This window comes from Vombatus ursinus, unplaced genomic scaffold (genome assembly GCF_900497805.2).
Source record: "Vombatus ursinus unplaced genomic scaffold, bare-nosed wombat genome assembly UNPS02014894.1, whole genome shotgun sequence".
NCBI classification, from domain to species: Eukaryota; Metazoa; Chordata; class Mammalia; order Diprotodontia; family Vombatidae; genus Vombatus; species Vombatus ursinus.
The window spans coordinates 3511370-3535048 of NW_020954672.1; the positions used below are offsets into that span (position 1 = coordinate 3511370).

A 23679-nucleotide genomic window follows, 5' to 3' on the forward strand; every position below is an offset into this window, starting at 1 on the left:
CAACCCTCCTTACCTACCCTCAACCCATGCCCCCTGCTGGAAGAAGAGAGCAACGTCCACAAGGAAGCTTAATGGATCCCCAAATTTTGTATTTCTCAGCCAGATTATCCTTGACCACCCTTTTCTTAATTGGGGAAGGGACTGATTGATCATCTCTTCCTTTTGCCGGACCAGGAATATACACTATTGTGTATTTTGTGTCGTATATTGCATATTTTCTTATTTCCGATGACCCCCAATTCTGGTTCTGCCACTTACTGGATGAGGAATCTTGGACAAGATCATTTAACCTCTTTGAACTCAGTTTTCTCATCTGTAAAATGGAGATAATAATGTTTGCACTGCCTAAATTTATAGGGCTGTCATGAGAATTTTATAAACCTGACAGTGCTAAATAAATGAGTTATTTTTTGTTCTACCAGCAGCACTTTGCTGTATTTCTCCTCTTCCCCAGTAATTCCTCTTTTAGGTTCCTCTCATTTTGTCTCCTCCTTGCCTTGACTGCTCTCCACTGCCTCTTCCCCTCCACCCTCCTCAATATATGAGTCTCTCCAGATGCGATCTGAAATCGATGGAATAGAACTGGTAACCAAACTCAGCTTCCCTTTTCTCCCCGACACAGAGAGAGCCCCTAAGGGAGTCACCCCCAGGTTGGTGATGAAGGAAAGGCTTGTCAGTGGGGCACAGAAGGGAGTGGAGGAAAGGAAAGAGGAGCACAGCAGAGGGGTCAGGGACAAGAACAGAGAGGGAGAAGAGAAAAAAGAGCTAAGCTAAGTGTCATATCAGAAGAAGAAATAGGCAGAGTGGGGATAGGGCCCAGGCCTTCACACTTGTTCCTTCATGCCACGACATCTTATAATGAAACCTTGGTTTAAAAGCATAGCCACCACTAAGACCTTACAAAATAAAGTGTTTGTTTATTATGAAATTAGAGATGGAGGCCCCTCCCTCCCTCCCACTTTCTCCCTTCCCAGCTGCTCCCCCCACCCCCTATCCCCGACATTCCCTTCCCCTTGGGACATGGAAGCACACGATGTGAAATGCCCAAAGTAGGCCAATAGCCAGACCACCCCCAGGGCCAGAGCTCCCCAGAGATGTGGCCTGGGGGGCAGACTCAGGGTTTTGGCCCCCTGGGCAAGGGCCTAGCTCCCTCTCCCCGCTGGAGGTCAGTTGGGCCAGGGTGAGGCCATGAGTGATGGATGGAAACCATGCGGGCAGAATCTGTAGGGAAATGAGAGGAGAGGTAAAGGTCTACACTCTCACCTATCTTGTCCCCACTATGAAATGTTCCCTCTCACTTAGCTCTGCCCCCAAGGAAGTAAGAGGTCTCTGGAGGCCCACCCCTGTCCCTCTACCCAGCTTCATTGATGAAGGGGCAGTGTCCGCTCCCCAGCACCAAGCTCTGGGTCAAGCACTGACCTGGGGTGAAGTATTCCCCATAGGCGGGTGGCGTCAGTGGCTGGAAGTTTTCTTGTTCTTGAGATGGGTGACGGAAAAACCAAAAAGCTGTTAAAACTTGGTCACAGAGACCCAGAGAAAACCACGGGGGATGTGGGCAGGGGAAACAGAGATAGGTAGACATAGGCTGTGTGAGAGAGACAGACAGGCAGATAGGGAGGGAGAGATTCAGAGGGAGGCACCCATATGTTAAGTACGACAAAGAGACATGAGGAGAGAAAAGAAGACAGAGGCACACTTGAGAAGAGAGATATAGTGAGTCAGAGAGAGAGACAGAGGAGTGCCAAAAGAGATGTACGAAGTGAGAAAGAGAGGGAGGCATATTTAGACAGAGATGTAGGGAGTCAGAGAGGAGACACAAAAAGAGACAGAGAGGGATTCACGGGGCAAGAATTAGAGAGAAGAGACAGCAATAGGAAAAGGACCAGAGACTCGGAGTGGAAGGACCAGTGGGCCCAGGGGCTGGTGGTTGCTGCCCACTGGACCCCGTGGAGCTCCCTTTTAGAGGGCATGTAAGTGGGCACAGCTTAGATGGGGGCTCCACACAAACAGGCAGGATTAGGACCAGTCCTCAAGGAGCGGAGGGCTCCTTTGCCCCATACAGCTCAGCCAAGGTACGGAAAAGTGGCCCCCAGTCATCCAGGGGCTCGGGGGGCCCAGAGGGGCCACCTGCCTCACTGCCCGAGCCCAGAGAACTGAGGGAGCCACAAGATGAGCCTCGGCCTTCGTAGCCATACACCTGCACAGAGTCGTATGGTGGGACACCGGGGTCTTCATCTGCCTCCCGAAGCCTCAGAGCCAGCAACTGCACTACATCCGCAGGACCAGGGGGCCGTGGCTGTCGAGGGGGCTGGGCCCTGGGCAACACATCTCGACGAGCCGGTGGAGCTGAGGCAGGCAGGGCTGCCCCATCCGGGTTTTGCAGGGCTGTGATGTCGAAGGCCTCTGTGTCCTCCTCACCGCCGCCCTCATCATCATAGGTGATGATGTTCTCTCGAACATCTTCCTCTTCCAACACCATGAGTGCCTCTTGCTTTTGTCGCCGGAGGGCCACAAACAACACCACCAGGGCTGGTGAGGATGGAGAGGTTAGCTTACCCCACTAGAGGCCCACCCGATTGCTCCAGGAATGAGATCGTGGTCCCCATACCTTTCTAAGTGGGTCAATGCCATTCCCTTTCCCCAGCCCATTGGCTATATGATGTATATCCTGTCCCTCCCTTACTTCTCCTAATGTCCCACTATAACCCACGTAGCATCTTACCCAGGAGGGTGCCTACACAGGCCAAAATAGCGAGCAAAGCCCCGGTGCTGAGTCCTGCTGGGGAGAGCTGGGCCTCAGGTCGGCAGGAGGCCACTGAGCCATCAGGCTTACAACGGCAGATGCTGACTGTCACCGTAGCTGTGCTGCTCAGTGCCGGCCGACCCCAATCACGCAACTCAATGGGCACCAGGTAGGGCTCCCGGCGAGGCAAGACCAGGCGAGGGGGCAACAGCAGACTAGCAGAACCATCTGAGGAGAGAGAGGGGGAGAGAGAGAGAAGGTAGCAGGGTTAGGGGCCTCAAGGTAAGGGGCAAGGAGAGCTGAGTGTGTGTGTGTGTATATATATATATATACATACATATATATATATATATATATATATATATAATAGATAAGGCTAAATTGGGAGCTGGGGTCGGGGGAAGGTCTGAGCCTGTATGAGAATCATGGTGGAAGGGGTAGATGTATTGGGGGAAGTTGTATGTGTTATGGAGGGTCCATCATTTGCATTTGGGGAGTGGTATATGTGGGGAAGGGGGTGGTAGCTTAAGCAGGAGAGGAGAGGTATGGTAGGGGGATATACGGATGTATGCCAGGGGAAGATGTGTGTCAGGGAGACATGCCAACAATAGTATGAGTGCATTCATGTGTTGGAAGGCATGTGTGTGGGGATCACCTACCTCGATTGTCCCGGACAGTGACATTGGCATCAGGGCCCAGGGGGCTACTCAGGGAGACATAGCTACTGTTGCCAACTTCATCTCGATCCAGAGCCCGGACAACCTGAATCAGCTGGTAAAGGAGAGCAGGACTCAGAGGAATGAGAGCTCCTTAAGGACCCTGCCTCCTCCTTGCTCCTGTCATGAAGCCCTACTCACCTGGCCAGGGGCAGCTGTGTCACACACAAAGGTGTCATAGGGCTCGGCCAGCTGTGGGGCATTGTCATTCTCATCCAGTGTTTGGACTGTTACTTGTACCCGGGAGGCCTGTGCAGAACTGTCTGAAGCCAGAACACACACACAGTGCACACGGTATAATTCAAGACACAGTGTATACACGATGCATAGTGTGCATAACACATACAAAGCATGAAACACACACGCGCCAACACAATACAATGCGGTGCAGCACCGCTCAGCAGGCATGCAATATGTCAGCGCACAGCTGCCATGTTGGCACATGTGTGTACTCCACAGATAGGGCACATAAGATACACACGGCACACACATGACTAGATGAGCAATACATGTGCACTACATTCAGCACAAAAGACACATGCAGAATGCACGTCCACATGCACAGTACCCAGCAGCACACACTATCAGAAGAATCCGGGTTCCAGCTGTGAGCTAAATTTCCCCACAGCCACAGCACACTGCTGGGCACTGTACATGATTTAGTTCCACCGTCCTGACCTTGGCGAGGGAGCAGCTGCATAATCTATAGGACTCAGGATGTACAGGCAAGGGGAGGCCAGTCACGACTCAGGGACAGGTCAGAGCATGAGTTAGTCTCGCCCTGTCACCTTCCTGTTTGTCACGGCCCTACTTCCAACATTCCCTCCTCTCTCTTCCCACTTATTCCATGCCTACCGATACTCATGCCCATCCAAACAACTGGTCAGATGCCCTAGAGAGTCAGCCTCTACATACTGCAAAACAATGAACTGTCCTGCTCTTACCTGAATCCTACCGCCTTCCCCCAGGCTCAGTCATCCCACTTCCAATAACCTTGCCAACGAACCCTCTCCATCCCTCCTCTGGCCTCTCTCCTAGCCTTCCCCACATCTCTGGTGCTGGGAACTCCAGATGTGGCCCTGTGAGACCCTGAGCAACAGAAGGGTGCATGAGAAGAGCTCCTATTTCCCAGGTTTGGAGCCATTAGGCCCAAGAGAAGGAGAGGTAGCCCAGAGAAAGCCAGGAGCAGGTAGACAAAAGCCCTGGACAAAAAGTCTAAAGAGGTCTCCCCCGACTCAGGCACTTATGTCTGGTTGTTTCTGGGGCCAGCCTTGGCAAGGTCTGACTGTATCCCAGAAAAATGATAGGAACCATCCCAGAGATAGGAATGGGACAACTTCTTTGATCCAATATATACACAGAAAGTCTTAGCAGGTTTGATGGGGAAAAGGCAAAGAGATCCCTATGTACATGAGTGCACATTATAGACTTACACATAAACACAAATACATCCACCCATGCACATATTGATGCACAAATACTCACACCAATATAGATTTACATACATACCTATACACTTACAGTCATGCATATACACAGACAATACAAAAACACAAAAAGCAGGGAATACACCAGATATAACTTTCTCCCTCCCCTCCATCCCTTTGGGACAGATGATCATGGCTAGGTCTTAAGGAGCCGGGGAGAAAGCAGAGCAGTTATGTAATAGGGAGGGGGGAGGACAGGAGGGAAGAAGTAAGAAGGCAGTACTGATGCTGCCTGGGCTGGGCAGAGGTAGGAATATAGCTCCCATGGGGGCCCTGAGAAGAAGCAGTAAAAATGCCCAGAATCAGACAGATGGGAGAAGAGCCAGAAATATCATGCCCTACCCCCTCAGAATCTATCCTGGAATTCCAGCATCCTTGGAATCCCACTACCCAATTTCCCTTCCCCTTCTATCTGCCTCTCCCTGGGTCACTCTCATTATCTTCTGTCATATTTGTAAACTTTCTAATGTCATAAAAATTTCAATGATTATTATATTAACTAGTACAGTGTGGTGGATACAATGCTCAATTCAGAGTTGAGAAGAGCTGGATTCCAATCCTGTTTCAAGTACTTATTTCAGCCTCAGTTTCCCCATTTGTAAAGTGAGGCCTAATAATAGCACCTGTCTCTTTGATGTTTGCAAACCACAAATTGCTATAGAGATGTCATTCTTTTTCTTCCCTGAAGCAGTAACTAGAGAGGGTATGGGTTTTTAGTGTGTTTTCAGGGGAAGGCAGTGTAAGGGCTGGTAATCTCTTGGGGATGGATGACATTAGGGAGTGGGAGTGCAGTAGGGGACGGCATCAGTGGGGTGTCAGGGATAGAATCAGAATTGGAGAAGGTATATGAGAGTAGAGAATTTGTTGGAGATGGGATAAGAGACTGGAGGGAGAATCAGAAGATTCAGGCCATGTTCCTGATTGTGCAGCTAAGGCTAAGGGTGGACACATGTCTCCATTGGATAGCAGCACTACTGCCACTGCTACCACCAGTGCTTCACTAGCAACCCCTCAAATTCCTCCAGAATAAGAAATCTGTTCTCTTTTCATTCCTTGACACTTCCTGTATCCTCCCCCAACACCCACCTCTCCTCTGTCAGCTACCCAGGGGACCCTGGCTCTCCCCAGCTCCTTCCTCTCCCTTACCAAGTTCAGTGGCCAACACGGTGAGATTGTGCCAAGCTCGAGCTTCCCGATCCAGAGGCACAGACGTCCGGATGGTGCCGTCCTCAGGTTCAATAGAGAAGCAGCGCTCGGGATCTGAGTGGGGGAGGATGGAGTATCTGAAGAAAGAGGTGTCAGGATTAGTGGCTGGGGATGGAGCATGAAATATCTGGGGGGAGGCTTCAGAGCTGATCTAATAACAATAACTGACATTTCTATTGTGCGTTATGCATTAGAGAGCCCTTTCCTTACAACAACTCTGAGCTGGGTAGGCTGAGTATTAGGATCAAAGATTTAGAGCCAGAAGGAAACTGAGAAGCCATCTGGGGCAACCTCTGTATTTTACAGATGAGGAAACTGAGGCTCAATAAGACTAAACTGACTCATCCAAGGTTATACTGGTAGTTAAATGAGACAGCCAGGATTTGAATCCTGGTTCCCAATTCCAAATCCAGCTCTGTTTCTACTGTGCTAGATTAAGCTTCCTATTCCCCCCTTCCATAAATGAGGAAACTGAAATACAGAGAAGTTAAGTAACTTGCCCCAGGTAACACAGCAAGTAAGCAGTGCTGTTTCCACAGCACCATGGGTACTAGAGTTTGGAGTACCCCAATGTCATTCTCCTAGGTTAATTCTCACAGCTGCATTTGGTAAGAAATTGAGCTCTTTCGGGTCAGGGCCAGCTGGTATAATTGTGGGGCCCCAGGAAGGCCCCTTTGCCTTAAATTATCTCCTCTCTGGATTGTCATTTTGCCTGAAATTGACCCTTTAGGTTAAGACACCTACCCAGATTCACCTCTAGGAGGGAGAACATAGAAAGTTATTACCAGTCATTAACACCTTAGAAGGAATCAGTTGATCATATCCTTAGACTAAATTAGCTTACCAGATTCTAAGAGTTTAGTGTCCATGGGAAATGGTAGAAAGGGAGGCTCAGAGGATGAGCTTTACCTGGGAAGGTAGGCCCGAGCAGGGTGCTGTGGTGTGGGTTGGGACAAAGGGGTCCAGGAGGGATGTAGGAAGAGGAGGTGGGAGAGTAACAGACATGCTTCACTGTCACTACAGTTCTGCTGAGGGTGGGACCAGGGGGTACCTGTCCAGAGCGACAGGGAGGCCACTCTCTAGACTCCCCTAAGCCCAGGCTGTGCTTGGGGTCATGAAGCTCTTAGTATTTAGGACTGGAAATGAAGAGGAATGGGGGTCCTGATGGAGCCTGACCAGTGGTTTCTCCTATCTGAATAGTATTTGGGAAAATGGATGCCCGGAGAGGGCAAGGGGTTGAAGGGAAACTGAAGGAGATGAAGGTCTGGGAGGCTATTGGAGAGGGATAGGCCAGGAATTGGCAAGTCAAGGAAGGCCAAGGGGACACAGGGAGAAACAGGGGCTGGGGGACATTGGGCAGGAGAAGCAGGAAGAGGATTGGAAAGCCTTTAAACTTTGATATTCAATGACTGAGAGAAGCAAATGAGGAGCTGGTTTTTGAACTGTTCTTTGCCACTGAATAGGACAGGGGCTATGGCCCCCTGAGCCTCACCTGATGGGGCTGGCGGGTGAATCGAGGTCCATAGCAGAGACACGGCCCACCAGGGTCCCTGGGGCACTGTTCTCAGGCACAGCCAAGTGGTAGGTAGAGTGGGTAAAGACAGGTGGTTCTGGAGCATCCTGGACTGCCACACGGACAGAGGCCACATCCTTGAAGGGCCCACGACGCAGGTAGGCTGGGTCTATGAGTGTATTTGTGGCCTCCACACGGAAGGCATAAGATCTGCGGCTCTCAAAATCCAAGGGCTAAAAGTGGGAGGAAACAGATCTGTAGAGGCTGGGGTGGGACCCTGGAGCCCATCGCATCCCTGCTAGACTGGAGAGACTCCTCTGTCCTGAGCCTGGGATACTGCCTGACCCTGGAATAAAGACCAGGGTCTGGGGCTAGACTTGGTGATTCACTCCCCCTTCCCTGGAAAGAATGGGAGCCCTCTGATCTGGAATGCATCCGGGGACGCATCAAAACAGGAGGAAGAAAAACTCAATTAGAAGTGTATAGATGGTTACAAGGCAGGGATGCCACCCCCTCCTTCCCCCCACCAAGGTGGTTAAGTAGGTGAATGTGTATCTGGGGTAATGTCTCAGAAAGCGGAGCATAGAAAGTGGATGTTGGCTTGGGGTGGGGGGAGAGAATGTCAGGTGGGGCACACCTTGCGTATGGTAAGAAGCCCATCTCGGCCTTGGGCATCAGTGCTGATACTGAAAGTCTCAGCCCCTTCCCCATCCAGGATGCTGTAAGCCATGAGGGCGTTGTCTCCCAGATCAGGGTCTTGGGCTCGAAGCCTGCCCACCAGGGCCCCTGGCCCTGCAGTCTCCACCACTGAAAACTGGTATAGGCCTTTGAAGAGAAGGGGGAACAGACTCAGAATGGCCCCTTCTCCTTTCCCAGATACTCCCATCTCCTGGAAAAAGGGGAAAGGGGGTCCATGGGAGAATTCCTCATTTCTCTTCCTCCCATTTCCCTAGAAAGCTCCCTTGAGGGCCTCCTTCCCTCCCTTTATCTTGGTTTCTAGGGGTGAGCAGAAGACTTCCCCAGGGCCCTCCTCCCCACCTCTCAGGAGAAGAGGCCTGAAGGGAATGTGATTCAGAGAGTGAGGGAAATATAGACACAGGGGCTAAGAGACTGAAATTCAGAGAAGGGGACATAAAGGGATAGAGTTGGCGCCCTTACTTTGAGGGAATTTGGGGGGGTTGTCATTGACATCGCTGAGAGTGACAGTGACTGTGGTGCTGCCCGACAGCCCCCCCATGTGGCCACCCATATCCTTGGCCTGAATCACCACCAGGAACACTTCCTGCGTTTCCCGGTCCATGTTGGGGATTGCTGTTCGGACCACTCCTGGAAGGGGATGGAATGTGATACTAAGTCAAAGGCATGATCCCCACCCTCACCCTCTTCATTGGGTATCCTTTAGACCCTTCCCCTCTGTTGCTTCCCAACCTCACCAGTCTGGGGGTCCACAGAGAAGAAAGGCAGGCCATCCAGCACTGTGTACACCAGCTTGGCACTGTTCCCATAGCTAGGGTCATCAGCGTCTTGAGCTGTCACCTGAATCACTGATGTCCCTGCCAGGGAGTCTCCTGTCACCCCCGGCTCATAAGGGAGGGAAGGAGGGGGCAGGAGTGAGGGAAGTGATGGGAGGGGAAAGGCTGTAGTAGGTTAGACGAGAGGTTTCGAAGGTGGTTTGGGCCAGTGGGCTGTGGGGCAAGTGTTGAACAACAGTCTGGGATCGGGGGGAGGTAGCACCCTGGAGGTAGGAGAGGGCCCTGAGCAGATGGGGTGTGGAAGGGAGTATCCTGGAACAGGGGAGAAGATATTTTGGAATGGGATTAGGGAGAAGGCCTGGAGGAATGGGATGAGCCTGGTATATAAGTTGGGAGTGAGCAGCTTGCCACAGGAGACACTTGAGTGGGGAGAGGAGTCTAGTTTATGCCAAAGGAAATTTGGGGTAGATCAAAGCAAGGGTCCCTCACCGACATTGGACATCTCTGGCACGGTGGCATGGTATGGCCCAAGGGGGAAGACTGGTGGGTTGTCATTGATGTCTTGCACTTTAATGATGAACTCAGATGGTGGCTCTAAGGGCCGGTTGGAGGCTCTGTCCACAGCCTGGGCCAATAGCACATACTGGGCCTTTTCCTCCCTGTCGAGGCTCTTGGTGACATGGATGTTGCCAGTAGCCTCATCAATCACAAACACAGTGCCTGCTCCCTCCCCTGTCAACAGGTACTTGGTTTGGCCCTCACCACGGTCGACATCTGAGTGAAGCTGTAGGGGACACGGAGGTAGGGGTCAGACGTGAGAAGGCTGCTGGGGGGAGAAAGCACAGCAAGGGGAATGGACATAAGGGATAAGAAGGCTCATGCTTGGGGACAAGGGACTTGACCAAGGTGAAGGAAGGAAGTGAGATGGGTGAAGCTAGGAGGAAGGGTCAAGTGGGTGGGAAATATGAGACTGTTTTGAGGGGAGGGGTTAATTCTTACTCTGCCAATGAGGACGGGTTCGGGGCCAGCATACTCCTCGATGACGAAGAACTGGTTCCAGACCCAGCTCCTTCTTGCCCGAAGCAGTGTAGGCCCCTGGCCCTCTTTGATACCAGCCCATGCTTGGGCTGGGGCAACCAGCTTCCCTGCACAACCCCAGCTCCCCAGCCAGGCCAGCAACAGCCGCACAAAGACCCACATGCTCTGAACCTGGTTCTGGTGTTGGCTCAGCCCAGGCTCCACTCACTGACCCACCGGCCCTCTCCCCACAGTGGTGCTGTCCATGTGGTGGGTGGGGCCAGTAGGGCAGGTGTGTGGGAGCTATCCCATCAGTCCAAACCTGCAGAAAAGGAATTGGTCAGCAAGGGAGAAGAGTGAGATACCTTCAAATCCCCCAACCTGGACACACTGGTAACCAGACCCATTAGTAACCATTCCCCAATACTTTCATTGCTATTGGATTCGGTGCTAAGAAAATAACTTAAGGGTTTGGGGAGAAGGGGACAGATAGGACAGGAGAGGCTCAAGCTGGAAGGGATAGGGAAGGAAACAGAGAAGAATCCCAATACCTTCATGACTTAACATTCCTAGCCACCCCCATCCTTCTTCCCAGCTGCACTACCCCTATATTCACCTCTGCCCTCCAAGTTGTCAAATCTCTGATCAGTCACGGTGCAGAAGGGAGAGCTGGAGAGAAAGGAGAGAAAAATGGGAGAAGGGGCCAGAATGTGTGGAAGGTCTGAGAAATCCTCAGTCTGGGCTCTCTTCCCCTCAACTTGCCCCTCTCTCCAACACAGGGTGACTGGCAGTTTTAGGATCTCTGCTTTGGGAGCCTAAGGAGGAGGGGCTGAGGAAAAGGGCTTGATAAAACCCACCAGACTTAATAGGGGTTTGATTCTAGGGGGTGTGGGGCCTAAGATGATCTGAGGGAGGGGATAAGAGGTGAAGGGGGGGGAAGTAAAGCCAAATCTCTAGGGAGGTATAGAAAATGAGTGAGGTCTAAGAAAAGAGGCGACCCCTGACATGGACTCCTGAGGCCCCATTTCTCTAGATCCTGCCCAAGATCCCATGTGAAAGGCATTGCCGGGCTCAGTCAGTCTGCACAGCAGTGATACCCCTTGCAGCTAAGCAAAGGGACTGGTGGGGAGTGAGGCAGAGCTGGGGGCCAGGGATAGGAAAAGAGGGGAATGGGGAAGAGAAGAGCCACTGAGAGAGACATAAAGATAAGCGAGGGAGATGGAAGAAAGCGAGAACACTTGAATGATAGTGGTAGAAAGAGATCAATGGAGGGAGACAGAGAGTGACTGAAAGACAGAGATACAGAGATACAGAAAAAGCACAGATCCAGAGAGCTAGACCCCAGTGAAGAGTCAGTATGGGAGCAGAGAAGAAACTGCAGGTAGTGGTGACTGGGGAGATCCCTAAGAGCCGGGTTAGACCAGGACAAGAGAGAACTTCAGAGTCTGGGGAAATGGGGACAGACAGGAATGGTTCAGGCGGGGAAAGACAGAAGAGGAAGAACGAGGAGCCCAAGTCCCATTCCACTCTATTACCCCCCCTCCCGGGGGACACCCCAGGTAGCACCCTGCTCCAGTCCCTCCTCCTTAACAAGATCCAGACACCTGACAGCCTGTCCATCCAGTGGGAAACCAGGGAATGGGAGAGAGGGAAAGGGAGACAGGTAGAGATGAAAGATGAAAAGGGAGAAGAGAGAAAGAGGAGAGAGGGAAAGAGAGCAAAGAGAAAAGGGAAAGGGAGAAAGAGATGAAAGACAGAAGGGGAAAAGAGAAAAAGGAGAGAGGAAAGAGGAAAGGGAACAAGGGGCAAGGGAAAAGGGGAAGATAGAGATAGAGATGAAGGATAGAAAGGGAAAAGAGGGAGAGAAAGAGGAGAGAGGGAAAGAGAGGAAAGAGGAAAGGGAATGAGAGGGTGAGAGAGGGAAGAGAAGTGGTGAAAGACAGAGATGTGGGAAAGGGTACAATGGGACAGATAAGAAGAGGGGGAGGAAGGAGAGAGGAAAGAAGAGGGAAGGGCAAGGAGGAAAGAGAAAGAAGGGGGACAAGAATGATAGTGATAGAAGGGAGGGACAGAAACCGAAAGGAGAAAGATATTGGGTAGGAGTGAGACGGGGATGCGAAAACAGGGTTTGGGAAGAGGCGAAAAGAGGGAATGAAAGAGGAAGGGAAAGAAGAAGAGAGGAGCAAGGTGAAACAGAAGGGAAAGAAGAGAGCTGGAAAAGGGAATATAGCGGATGGTGCCCGGTGTCTGTCGCGGGGCAAACCCCTGGGAGGGACCGCAGAGCCCCCCCTCCCTTTGCCTTGCCAACCCCAGCTGCTCCGGGGCGGGTGGAAGGTCCGCTTACCTGGGCTGGCGCAAGGGTCTCTGCCTCTCTCCCAGCAGGAGAGCGAGCGGCAGGCAGGAGAGGGACACCCACACCCACACACAGCCCCACCCCCCCCACCCCACGGCCACCCGCGAATGAAGCGCAGAGACCCCGACTGAAGCGTCGACTGGGGAGGACGCCGGAGCCCGATCGGGAGGCAGCGGGAGCAGCGGCTTTGCTGCAGGTCTGAGCGGCCCCGGCGAGAACAAGAGCGAGACGGAGCCGCGGGGCGGGGGGAGCGCCAAAGGGGGGCGGGGGAGGAGGAGGAGGCTCCGCCTGCAGAGGGAGGAGGGAGGAGGACGGAGGACGGTGGGGAGGAGGAGGGAGAGGAGCGGGAGAGGAGGGGAGGAAGAGGGAGAGGGAGGAAGAGGAGGGGAGAGGAGGAGGAGGAGGAGAGGGAGAGAGAGGAAGAGGAGGAAGAAGAGCAGGAGAGAGGAGGGGGAGAGAGAGGGAGACGGAGAAGGGGAAGAGGACGAAGAGGGAAAAGGGGAGGCAGAGAGGAGGGGGGAGCAGGCTTTTTCTCCCCAGCAGACCCTCACCTGGCGGGGCCGGGGCAGTGCAGACTCCCTCACCCGCCCCTCCTCCCACGTGTGTGGAAAGGCGCCCGTCCGGCGCATACAGATGCCGTGCCCTGCACCCCGGCTCGGTCCTCCAACCCGGCCACGCTGAGCCCTGTCTGGCCCCTCCATGCAGCCGGATTATGGGTTGAGGGTGAACCTCAGCCTCACTCAGGGCATTACTTCGGGGGCAGCTCGGGGTGCCCAGGTCGAGGGCGATCTGGAGGGAGGTTGGCCCCTGAGACACGGTAGTCTTTAGAGACGGTATCCCTAGGGAGAGGGCCGAAGGGGTCGGAATGGGCCCCGGAAGGACGTGATTTCCTAGGGCGGCGATCGGGAGAAAAGCAGCCTACGTTTCGGGACTGGCACCCTCAGTAGTCAGCACGCAGGACGACTGACCCCTGGCGGTAAACGCGGGGAGTCTTAACATCTTGGACCGGGATGATGAAGACACCGCCACCATGTGCAGAGGTTGTGGTGGGGAGAAGGGGGTTCTCTCTCCACAACACTCCCCACTCCTCCAGCTGTACCGCAGCAGGAACTGGAAGGTCAGTGTGCCTCCCTCCCATTCCCCATACACCCTTCACTGGTCCTCTTCAGGTGGTGGGAAATAGGACACAGTATTCTACACTGGAGCAAATTTTAAGGGTTGAACAGAGGCTGATCTCCAGAACCCTGGGAACAGCCTTCTAGGTCGTGATCCTGCCACCTAAATGTATGCTTTGGGGCCTCCCAGCTAAGAAAAGTCTACCAAGGCCAGGAAGCAGAGCCCTCACCCACCCTCTCCTACTCCTACTCCTACATGACTAACTCCCAAGGAAACCCAACCGCACAATAATAGGTAAAACTAAGTCAGATTTTTATTTTTTCCATAGACCACATCATTTAATAATAAAAAAAATAAAAATAAAAATAGAACAGAAGGAAAAGGTGGATATAAAGTGGAACTTGTGGGCCAGGTGGAGGCTGAAGGGCAAGAGGGAAATACTTCAGGAACTGCAGGGGCCTGGGGACTCGGGAGGAGAGATGCTGATTCAGCTCATAGGTGCCCCAGTCCTGACCCCAGCTATTCCCGAGGGGAGGTGAGATCCCCGTAGGGGAAGAGAGGGGAAGGGAATGAAAGGAGAACAAGTTAGAGGGAAAATGAAAGATGGGGAGAGAAGGATGAGGGAGACATGGAGGATGCTGAGTCCCCAGGCTGCTTCCCATCTTTAAGATTAACCTTTACCCCCTCCCCCCTCCCCCCAAAATGGGTCTTAGCCCTACACAGATTCAGAAATGGGGTTTGGGGAAAAGGCTGAAGGGCACATGGGGCAGCACACAGCCACTTCTCCCCGTGTTCTGTGAACAAAAAGAGGGATGCACTTCAGCACAGGTAATTCTGTGCAATACCCTCAGGGGTGAAGGTGGTGGCAGTGCCCATCCCTTTGTGGCTCTTACCCCCCACCAGCAGGGTGGCTGATGCCTGAGGCTTTCCTTAGGGTGGGGGGGGCTGCAGCTAGCGGCGTCCACCCCTGTCTCGCACTGGGGTGCTGCGGCTGCGGCTCCGACTGTGCCGCTTGGTGTCCCGACGATCCCTCTCCCGGCCCCGTTCCCGTTCCCGATCCCGATCCCGATCCCCCCGGTCCCTCTCCCGCTCCCGCTCTCTTTCCCTCTCCCGGCTGTGCTCTCGACGTTTCTCCCTCTCTAGCTGCCGGCTGCGCTCTCGCTCAGCCTCCTTCTCTCGTTCTTTCTGTTCTTCTTCCTCTTGCTCTTTTCGCCGTTTCTCACGCTCCTTGGCCCGCTCGGCCCGCTCGGCCTCCTTCTGAACAATCTGTGGGCCAAGCAGGGGAGTCAGGGTGTCTGCTGTCTATGCTTCTTCACAGAGGGGCTTTGCCCCTTTCCCGTAACCCTGCCACCTCCCTTATCCAGACAACCCATATCCTTCTGGCTTTCTCCAGTCTTTATACAAGAGAAAGCTCACCTGGCAGTCAGTCAGAGGAAGCCAGTAGATGCAGGGCGCTGCCTTGGTCTTACGGAACAAGTCATCCAACAGCTTGGCAGGTGGTTCCTCCTGGGCTTTTTCTGTGAAGACAGTGAATGGTTAGGTTCTGACTGTGCCTGGCCCCAAGGTTTATCCCATCCAATTGGTGGGTCTGCCTGCCACAATCCAGCAGCTAAGGATGGGAAAAGCTACCCACAGCCCAATCACTACCTTTCTTTTCACTCTTCTTCTCTTTGGACTTGGCGCGTTCCTTTCGACGGCGGTCACGGGAGCGAGACCGGGAACGGGGCCCTTCACGAACCTTGTCCCGGTCCCACTCCCGTTCTGATCGAGTACGTTCCCGTCGCTCCATCTCTCGCTCTCGCTCTGCCCACTGCTCCCGCACTGCCCGCTCCTGCTCCCTCTGCTCTGCCCTGGGATGATGAGGTGGCTGGGCTGGGGGCGGGGGCGGAGGGTGCAGGGGCCGTGGGCCTCCCTGCTCCTCAGCTTTAGGCTCAGAGGGTCGGTCAGGCAAGAGGCCTCGGTGAAAGTCCAGCTGTGGGCACGGAAGAGCAAACAGTCAAGAGGAGACGAAGACACTCCTGATGGACTGGTTTGGGTACATCTCAGTGGCATTTCTTAAGCAATGTTACAAGTTCAGTTATGGAAAGGGCAGTGGGTACTGGAAAAAAATCTTTCCTTGTAGAGGCCCTGACCAAGGTGTCAGGGAAAATCCTTCATGAAAGGATTCTGGTGCCCTGGACCCTTAGAAAGGCTGCCCTATCTTAGTGAGGACAGGGGAAGATAAGATGCCCATCTCTTTTCTATTTCTTTCTTTCTAGGTCTCATACCTCATCCTGCTCTGCGTAGTCAGCACACAGGAATTTGGGATTGGACTGGGGCCACTTGACTCCATGCAGAGCTGTTCGAGTGGCAACAGCTTCCTCTACTGTTGAATACTGATGAAACAAGAGCAGGAAAAAAGATTATGCATAAAGCCTTCAATTTATTCACCATCCTACAATGTCCCAAGACCGGCTCCCAAAGGACTTCAACAACCCTTCCACCTCACCGTGACATAGCAATGGGACTTGATTTTATCTATCCAGAAGGCTTCTTCCACCAGGGTCCCCGTACGACCCAGCAACTCCTTCAACTGGCCTAAGGTAAAGGGACGAACCTGCCGATGAAAATGGAATGTCAAAAGCCACAAATGAAATAAAGGTAGAAAGGCAGTCATTCCTAAGGTTTCTTAATACCCTGTGGCCCAGCCAGAATGCTTAGGGATGCATATTCTTTAGTTGGAGATGGGGATGGAAACTACTTACCAAATTGGAGATATGGACAATGTTATTGATCTTGCCCCGAGGTGGTGAGGGCACCTGGGCTGTACGAACAGGATCATCAATTGTGATAGACACACCAGACTTCTGCTGGCTGATTGAACGCCGCGTCAGAGTGTCTCCCAGCGTCACTGCAAAAACAAAAACCAAGAATGGTTGTCAGCAGGGCATAACTGTAAGATTATTACCTTCTCCAGTACAATCCTTTTGTCCTTTCATTCCCTTATTACTCACCTTTTTTTACTTCATGCTCCACAGGTGGAGGCAAGGCAACTTCTACAGAAACCTGAGGTACTTCAGGGGGCTCAACTTCAGGCTCTTTTTCTTCCTCCTCTTCTTCACGCTGCCCATTTTCCTGGCCCTCCGCTGGCACCACCTATAGAAAGGAAGAAGATAAGGGAACATATCAGGGGCACTGAGGCACTCCCTAACAAGCACATCATATCCATGACCCTGACTCTTTCTGGTGAGGGAGGGAGGGAAGAAGGAACAGGAGATGTCAGAAGCTCTTTCTAAAATGCTAGAAATAATGTTAAGTGAGGCAAATCATCTGTAACAGATTCTCAATACTGGGTACAAATACATGAGTCCCTGATTTGCTTAGACACTCAATCAATGGAAAAGGAGAGACAGTCCAATCTCTGATTCCTACCTCAATAGCCACCCTGTTCCCAGCCACTTCTAAATAGAGAGAACCTCTCCATAATCTGGCTCCTTAGCACACCGAGCCTTTTACCTGTGTGACAGTCCGGCATATCTTCAGCCCCTTGTCGTGGGTTCCATCCTCACCATTACGCTCTGTCTCATCTTCAGAGATCCTTGAGTCATCAGCATGTAGATCCACAATGGCCTCCTGCCCCGCCAGGGGTTTGATGTCGGGGATAAGGCTCTGGGACACAGATACCCCCCCACCCCGTTACACTGGGCCCACATCTACTCCCACCTCCCCACATCCCACCCCTCAGGCTTTTCCCACCTCACCTTGAGAGACTCGGTGGTGATACTGATGGAGGGCTTCTTCTGGGTGGTGGCTGTGCTAGCCCCCCAACGCCTCTTCCGTCCTGGCTGGCCTCCTTCTGTGTCACTGTTTCCAGCTGGCACCCCTTTGGTAGCCGCTACCCCCAAGAAACAAGGCTCAATTGTGAGACAGCCAGGGGCTCTATATTGGTTCCCTCTGTAATCCCTTTAACTGACCAACCTTTAACTTGGGTTATCTATCCATCACTCCAGATTGTTAACACATTTTAAAAACTAAGGCAAGTAACCTTAGAGACTGGAAAAAAACTTGTCTTCAGAGTGAACAAGAACAGAAGAAGAACTATTTCCTGATTGAAAGAAATTACCTACCTGTACTTAAAGGCAGCAAATCACAGTATGTTTGGTGGGGGCTGTGTGAAAAGGAAAACCCCTAAGCAGTTTAACTTTTCAAATGGAGGTAGAAATGACATTTAAAATTGTAGGGAAGGGGACAACAATGTACGGTTTATACTGGGGCCCAGAATTTAAAAAAAAGAAATTCTATCAAACACTCTCTAGTAGGATGGAAGAAACTCCTCTGTGAGACAAAAGGGCCTTCATTACATATTCTCTGGTTCTAGGAACTTAGGTGTTTGAAGGAATGTGTCTCTCTCTACATAGTGCTTTAGGCTCTAGAACTGCAAAGAACAAGGGAGAGACAGTAAATGGACAGTAGGGTCTAAAACACCTCACTGTGTATTTCCCACTGGGAGGGAGGTAAGCCTTCCTATTACTTAGAAACTGGCATAAGTGCAAGGAGCTCAATGGAACCAGAGAAATGACAAAAACCTATACTCTTGGGAGAGAGAAAAATGCAGAGCAATAGAGAAGTACATCTGTTCCATCAAAAATTCTGGTTGCTATGGGATCCCTAAATATCAGTGATTTAAGTCTGGACTTACAGACAACGGAGATCTTCCTCTTGAAGGATTTGGGCATCGAGCTCTGTATAGAGAAGAGAAGGGGAAAAAAGAGAAAGAGACACACCCCACAGAGAGGGGGGGAAGAGGTTAGATGAGGGTAGTTTCAGCACAGGCTCCAGAGACACAGAGTAAGAGAGACAGAGACAGACAGAGAGACCAAAACAGAAGCGGCAAACGGCAAAAACGGAAGCGGAACCGATGCAAGTTAGAGAAAAAAACAAAACCAAACGTCACATCGGGGAAAGGTCCGTCCAGTCCACACCATGCCTGCATATTAGCTTTACCAGAAATAAGTTGAAAAGAAGGCTTTTAGGGTGTAGTAGCCTCCCTGGCTCTTCAAAGATGTTGCCATGCCCCCTTCATAGTCCTTCTGGGTTGAGACATACTCGGCCCATATTCTGAGGCCACTGCCTCTATTGCCCAGAGTTGGCTGATGCAGTCCTCCTTGCTCCCTATTAACTCAGGTTAAAAATGAAGGAACAAAGAAAGCCAACTCTGGGATGGGAAAGGCCTCAAGGATCTTCCTTTTTCCTCCCTTCAAATGACCAACCAGTCTACCAATGAAAATTACTTTAATCCCTCAAGTACAAGCGATTTTGCTTAATTGTGTCCCATTTGCAAGATGCTTTTGTACTCTAGAGGGTTAGATTCCGAAGATTTCTGTTACCTATAGTCCTGATTTCTTTTGGAGGAAGGCAGCCCAAGACCAACTTGACAGGAGGAGAGTGAGCTAAATGTCATTTGAACTTACAAGTAACAACTGTAGAAAGGTCTTGAAAGGGACAGCCTTTTTCACCTGTTGCATTCTTAGACCTCCTGAGGCATCTTACTTGGCTCCATGAGGGATTTACCATTCCTTCTCCAACCAGGACTCATGCCTTACAGGCTTTAACTGAGGACTAGAAGGTGGCTTTCAGACAACTCCCTTCCCTTCCCAAAGGAAAGGGACTATGAAGAGAGCAGAAGGGAGAGACTAAGAATGGGGGACAGAATGGAGAACCTTTATATTTGCATGCTTATTTCTGGAAAAACTAAGGCCACCCTTCTAAAGGGTGGAGCAGGACTCCTGACAAAATCTCTTCTTTCCACCTCCCTCCCCAACCCTGCTTCTGTCATCTAACCAAGTCTCCTTGGTCTCCGTTAAGGGCCAGCCTGACCCCAGCCGGGCCGCTCTCGACGGGAAAGTTAGTGAGAAAAAAAAAAAGTCTTAATTAAAACAGGAAAAACATGAACCAAATAAAATCAATAAAGAAATCAGAAAATTAAAGAAAAAAGGGGAAAAATAAAATAAAGATTTTTGGGGGGAAAAGAAAAAAAAGAAGAAAATAAATAAATTAGGAATATGACAAATGTTCCAGGTACCATCTCACACCTGGGATCTTCAGTTCAGCCAATCGCACCTCACTGTGTACTGTATCTAGTCAACCGCCGGTCCAATCAGAATGAGCCCTCCCTGCTAGGCGCTGTGCAATTGGTGGGGGGTTGGGTTGGCAAAAAAGGTGAGTGCACGGCGTGGTGGTTGGCGGCAGAGCCACAGTCCTCCCGGGGGGGCGAAGGGGGGGGCAAGGGGAAAAATTGGGGGGGCAGTGCCCAGTCTCCAAGGTGTCAGACAGTTCAATGGTGGTGCCCGGGCTCAGCGAGGGGCAGAGGGGGAAAATGAGGGGAGAGACAGCAGTCCCAGCCCTGTACGGGCACCATCTTGTAGTTCCTGATGAGGTGGCCACTGAATGGCAGGAGTGGCTCATGCCCTGGATTATGAGAGGCAGGCATGGACCCCATGTCCATCAGTGGCAAACCGCAGCAATAACACTCAACATTTGCAATCCAGGTGATAGATGACTCCAGGGTCCCCTTTTCCTCTGCCTGCAACTAGGTGGGGAGGCCTTTGATCAGATGTGGCCATGGCGCCTCAGATGAAGGTACCCCTGGAATGGTAGGTTGACATTCCAGGTGAAGAATGACAACCATAAGGCCAAGCTGCTTTTCTTCTTAGAGTGTGTGGCTTCGCCTCAGAGAGCTCCAGCTGGGACAGTGGCTCCAGTCAGGTGGATGGATGGGTCCAGGCCCCTGCCTCCAAGGATGGAGAAGTGGTAAGAGCTGCCAGCATACTACCCTCCACCATGTGTAGTCAGGGACCAGAGGAAAGTCCATCTGATGAGTGAGCAGTGATGTAGCAGACTGGGATGTCACCAGCATTAAGTCCCTGGGGCTTAGACCTTTGACCTTCTGCAGGATCCTCAGCTGTTGAAGCTTATTCTGAGGGCCCCACTTTGGTATTTTATAGCCTGATGCCATGCCCACACATGGCTCTTTAGGGAGATTTTGTTGCCCTAGAAAGGGAATCCAACAGTCTGTAGAGAACAAGGAAGCCCCCAGCAGAGGCATATGGATAGGGGCCCCAGCACTGACAAAAGTTCTTCTTGAGGCATCCCAAGTAGGGAGATGGCACAAGTCCGCCCCTTTCCAGATGCACTTTGCTTTCTGAATACAAGTCTCTCCTGAACAGTACTCTTCTGGCCCCCTGCTGTAGACAGGTCAGGGAAGCAGGTTGTGGGGGGCCCCCCCCAGGAGCCCACATACAACCCCCCTTCTGGCCGAGGCACCAGGATAGCAGACTCGGCTCTTACTGGGCAGCTCAGTAGCAGCGGGTGGGTCCAGAGGAGGAGGCAGCAGCAGCAATTGGCCAGTTGGGCAGGGTTATATTTTACGGGCGGATTACCGTACATGAGGTACTTGGACAAAGTTTTACGGGGAAGAAGGACCTTGTAATAAATAATATTCTGCACATCAAATCACTTTCACCGGCCCCCACCCCCGCAACACACACCAGAGAAAGGCTACACACACAACAGTCCCACCCACCCTGTGTCCCCAGCTCCCAAACCCAGCTAAGACTTTCTCTATCACTACAATAGCCAAGGAGATTTTGCTGGCTTGGACTGAGGCAGCCCTTGAATTGGATGCATGGCATGAGTGAATGTAAATGGAAAAAAATAGAAAAAGAATCTCCATGGAGTACAGTTATATACATCTCAGCAATGGGAACACTGGAGGGCAGATAGGAAAACTCAAATTTCCTCAGAATGGTTAGTCTGTGGTGAAAAATCCCAAAAGCCCACTAGGGGGCAATGCTTTCTAACAGAATAAAAAGGAGGGAAAGCAAGAAGGTGACTATGCCTAAGAGACTGAAGATGAAAGCAACAAAAACTGAGCTCTGAGTTTGGAAAAATAATTTAAAGAAGGAAGGAAATGTAACAAGGACTCTTGTCCCTAGTATGAGTCTACCAGGACACAACTAGGCAGCCCCAAGACAAAAGATCAACTTGGAGACTTGGAGCTGATGTCCTAGAAATCAGTAAGGGAGAAAGAAAGGAAAAAGAAAAAGAGAAAAAAAGTCCCCCTTAATTCAGTCTCCAATTAACAAATACAAAACTGAAAAGACCCAGGAGCTAACCTTCCTCAACAACAAAGAAATGTTAAGCCCTGTTCCCAATACAAGGGGTATCCCTTGCTAAACCAGCAAATTCTCCCTTTGGCCCTACACTCATCAGTGTCCCTGTCTGCCTCTGGGACCTGAGCAAAGATCTGCCTCGTCCCTTCATTCTGAACTTATCCCGCTGTTCAAAGGGGGTCACCAGAGTGGCCTACCCTTTCCCCTAGGGTTGTCCCCCACCCTCACCAACAGGTGGCCTTGAAATTTACCTCTTTCTTCTCCTCATCCTCTGCATTGCCCTCAGGGCGTTCCTCACTGCTTGCTGCATCTGCAATGGGCATGGGGGGCTCAGGCACCTCATTCTCAGGCCTGTTTTCAGCTGTCTCCATGGTCACTTCCTCCTTCTCCTCGCTGACAATATGGGGGGAGGGGGAGGGAGGGTAGGAAAGGAAGGGCAGGAAAGAACCAAGGGGAACAGAGAGCAAGATGTTAGCTCGTGAGTCAGGAAACTCCCATGCTTCGTCACTGGGGATGGGGTGTGTGTGTGTGTGTATATATATGTGTATGTATGTGCTTTCCCTATCACACTGAGTGTTTCGCTTCTACTGACTGCCCCAGTTGTTTGGTCGTGAGGCCTAACCCAAGTAAAAAGGTAAGATTTTCTTTTACCTAAGGATGAAGGGGGAATTAGCACTGGTCACAGGAACCATATCCTTCCAAGTTGGGACAAGGCTATGATGGGGTTGGGGTGCTGAGGCTATCGTCTCTGCTATAGTCCAATAACACTGACCAATGCTCACAAGTCTTTATTTCTATTCCTTTCTTCAACTATTCCCTCAGAGGTGATTCTACCAAAACTGGTGTCCCTCCCCCACCCCCACATGAATTAATAAACACTTATTAAGCACCTACTATGCGTAAGACGTTGTGTAGGGGCCTTTTTCTCAAAAAGATGATAAAGTTTGGTCATGGCTGTTGCCACTGAGCCTAAGCTTAAGTAACTATGGTCCATTCACTCATCTGATCTGAAGATACCAGGAATGGAGGAAAAAAACAGAGGGATACCTCACCAGTAAAGGCTTATACTTCATAAGCCACGGCCCTCTCCACCCCCCTCTCCCCAGCTGTAGAACTTAAGGTGGAGTCATGGCCACTCTGATATTCAGCTGACCCTGCTTTTCCTAGTCTCCCATTCTTACTTTCACGGAATTAAAGAGCTAACCACTCAGTCAGAACACACCTACCACTTCCCTCAGATACCCTCAATGTTTTGAATAACCCTCCCTTTTATCAGAAGTATGGAATCCACTCTCCTATTCTGGATTACACAAACTGTCCCCCATTCTCACGAAAATAATTCCAGAGATCCATCTTTGAATAAATTGCCTCTCAATCTTCTTTAGTCCCCACCCCTAACTTCACCCCCCCTCCCCCACATGCTTAAAAAAAAAAATCAGATCAAGTTGACCAGGGGCCTAATTCTCTGGAGAAGAAACCAAGCCTCCTGGGTGTGATAATAACCACCAGGAAATCCAGCAGCCCAGACAGCCTGACACTCAGAGGTCAGAGAGCCTCCAGAGAGTAGACTAAGAAGGCTGTTGGGGGGGGAGGGGAAAATTTATACTGTGCCCCCAACTAGCAGGCCCCGACAGAAACACACAGGATTTAGCTGCCTAAACCTAAAGCACAGGCTAGCTTGAAAAATGCCTATTCCCCACACAGATGGAAGGGGCCTGATTGGTATTAGGCTGGAAAGACAAAGAGGAGAAAAGCATGATGTCTAAAAACAATTAAAAAAACAAAGGAGAAATGAAGGCCACAGGGAACAAGAGAAAAGAAATGAGGAGGCACAAATGGGAAAGGGAGGAGAGACATGGAAATGTGAAGATCTCACCCTTCTTTGCTTTCTGATAACATGCTTTTT

The 23679-nt window shown here is 51.3% G+C and overlaps 2 protein-coding genes across 7 annotated transcripts in view; both read right to left on the minus strand.

Annotated features, from left to right (window-relative positions):
• Positions 1-1000: 1000 nt before the first annotated feature.
• On the minus strand, positions 1001-12583 carry CDH24 (cadherin 24). Of its 3 annotated transcripts, XM_027843072.1 has the most exons (14): positions 12499-12583; positions 10771-10823; positions 10137-10476; positions 9627-9921; positions 9099-9218; positions 8824-8991; positions 8303-8490; positions 7645-7898; positions 6093-6229; positions 3601-3722; positions 3403-3514; positions 2723-2971; positions 1420-2529; positions 1001-1221 (listed from the first exon to the last, which is right to left on the minus strand). In XM_027843072.1, exons 3-13 carry the CDS (start codon positions 10335-10337, stop codon positions 2030-2032), a joined length of 2346 nt encoding a protein of 781 aa, XP_027698873.1. In that variant the 5' UTR covers positions 10338-10476; positions 10771-10823; positions 12499-12583; the 3' UTR covers positions 1001-1221; positions 1420-2029. The 3 variants fall into 3 exon arrangements, with proteins under 3 accessions (XP_027698873.1, XP_027698874.1, XP_027698872.1); XM_027843073.1 differs by lacking the exon at positions 10771-10823 and having other exon boundaries at positions 12499-12572; XM_027843071.1 differs by lacking the exon at positions 12499-12583 and having other exon boundaries at positions 10771-11179.
• Positions 12584-13912: 1329 nt separating this feature from the next.
• The window catches only part of ACIN1 (apoptotic chromatin condensation inducer 1), a 43294-nt gene continuing 33527 nt past the window's right edge, over positions 13913-23679 (minus strand). For 2 of the 4 annotated variants that reach the window (XM_027843059.1, XM_027843057.1), the window contains 11 exons: positions 22025-22166; positions 18302-18344; positions 17364-17497; positions 17119-17271; positions 16617-16758; positions 16368-16513; positions 16112-16219; positions 15891-15998; positions 15271-15595; positions 15040-15140; positions 13913-14889 (listed from right to left, as the gene is read on the minus strand). In XM_027843059.1, coding sequence (XP_027698860.1) covers positions 14575-14889; positions 15040-15140; positions 15271-15595; positions 15891-15998; positions 16112-16219; positions 16368-16513; positions 16617-16758; positions 17119-17271; positions 17364-17497; positions 18302-18344; positions 22025-22166 — 1717 coding nt within the window. In that variant the 3' untranslated portion in view covers positions 13913-14574. Of the gene's footprint in view, positions 14890-15039; positions 15141-15270; positions 15596-15890; positions 15999-16111; positions 16220-16367; positions 16514-16616; positions 16759-17118; positions 17272-17363; positions 17498-18301; positions 18345-22024; positions 22167-23649; positions 23674-23679 lie in introns of those variants that run through there. The other 2 variants (XM_027843060.1, XM_027843058.1) reach the window with 2 other exon arrangements.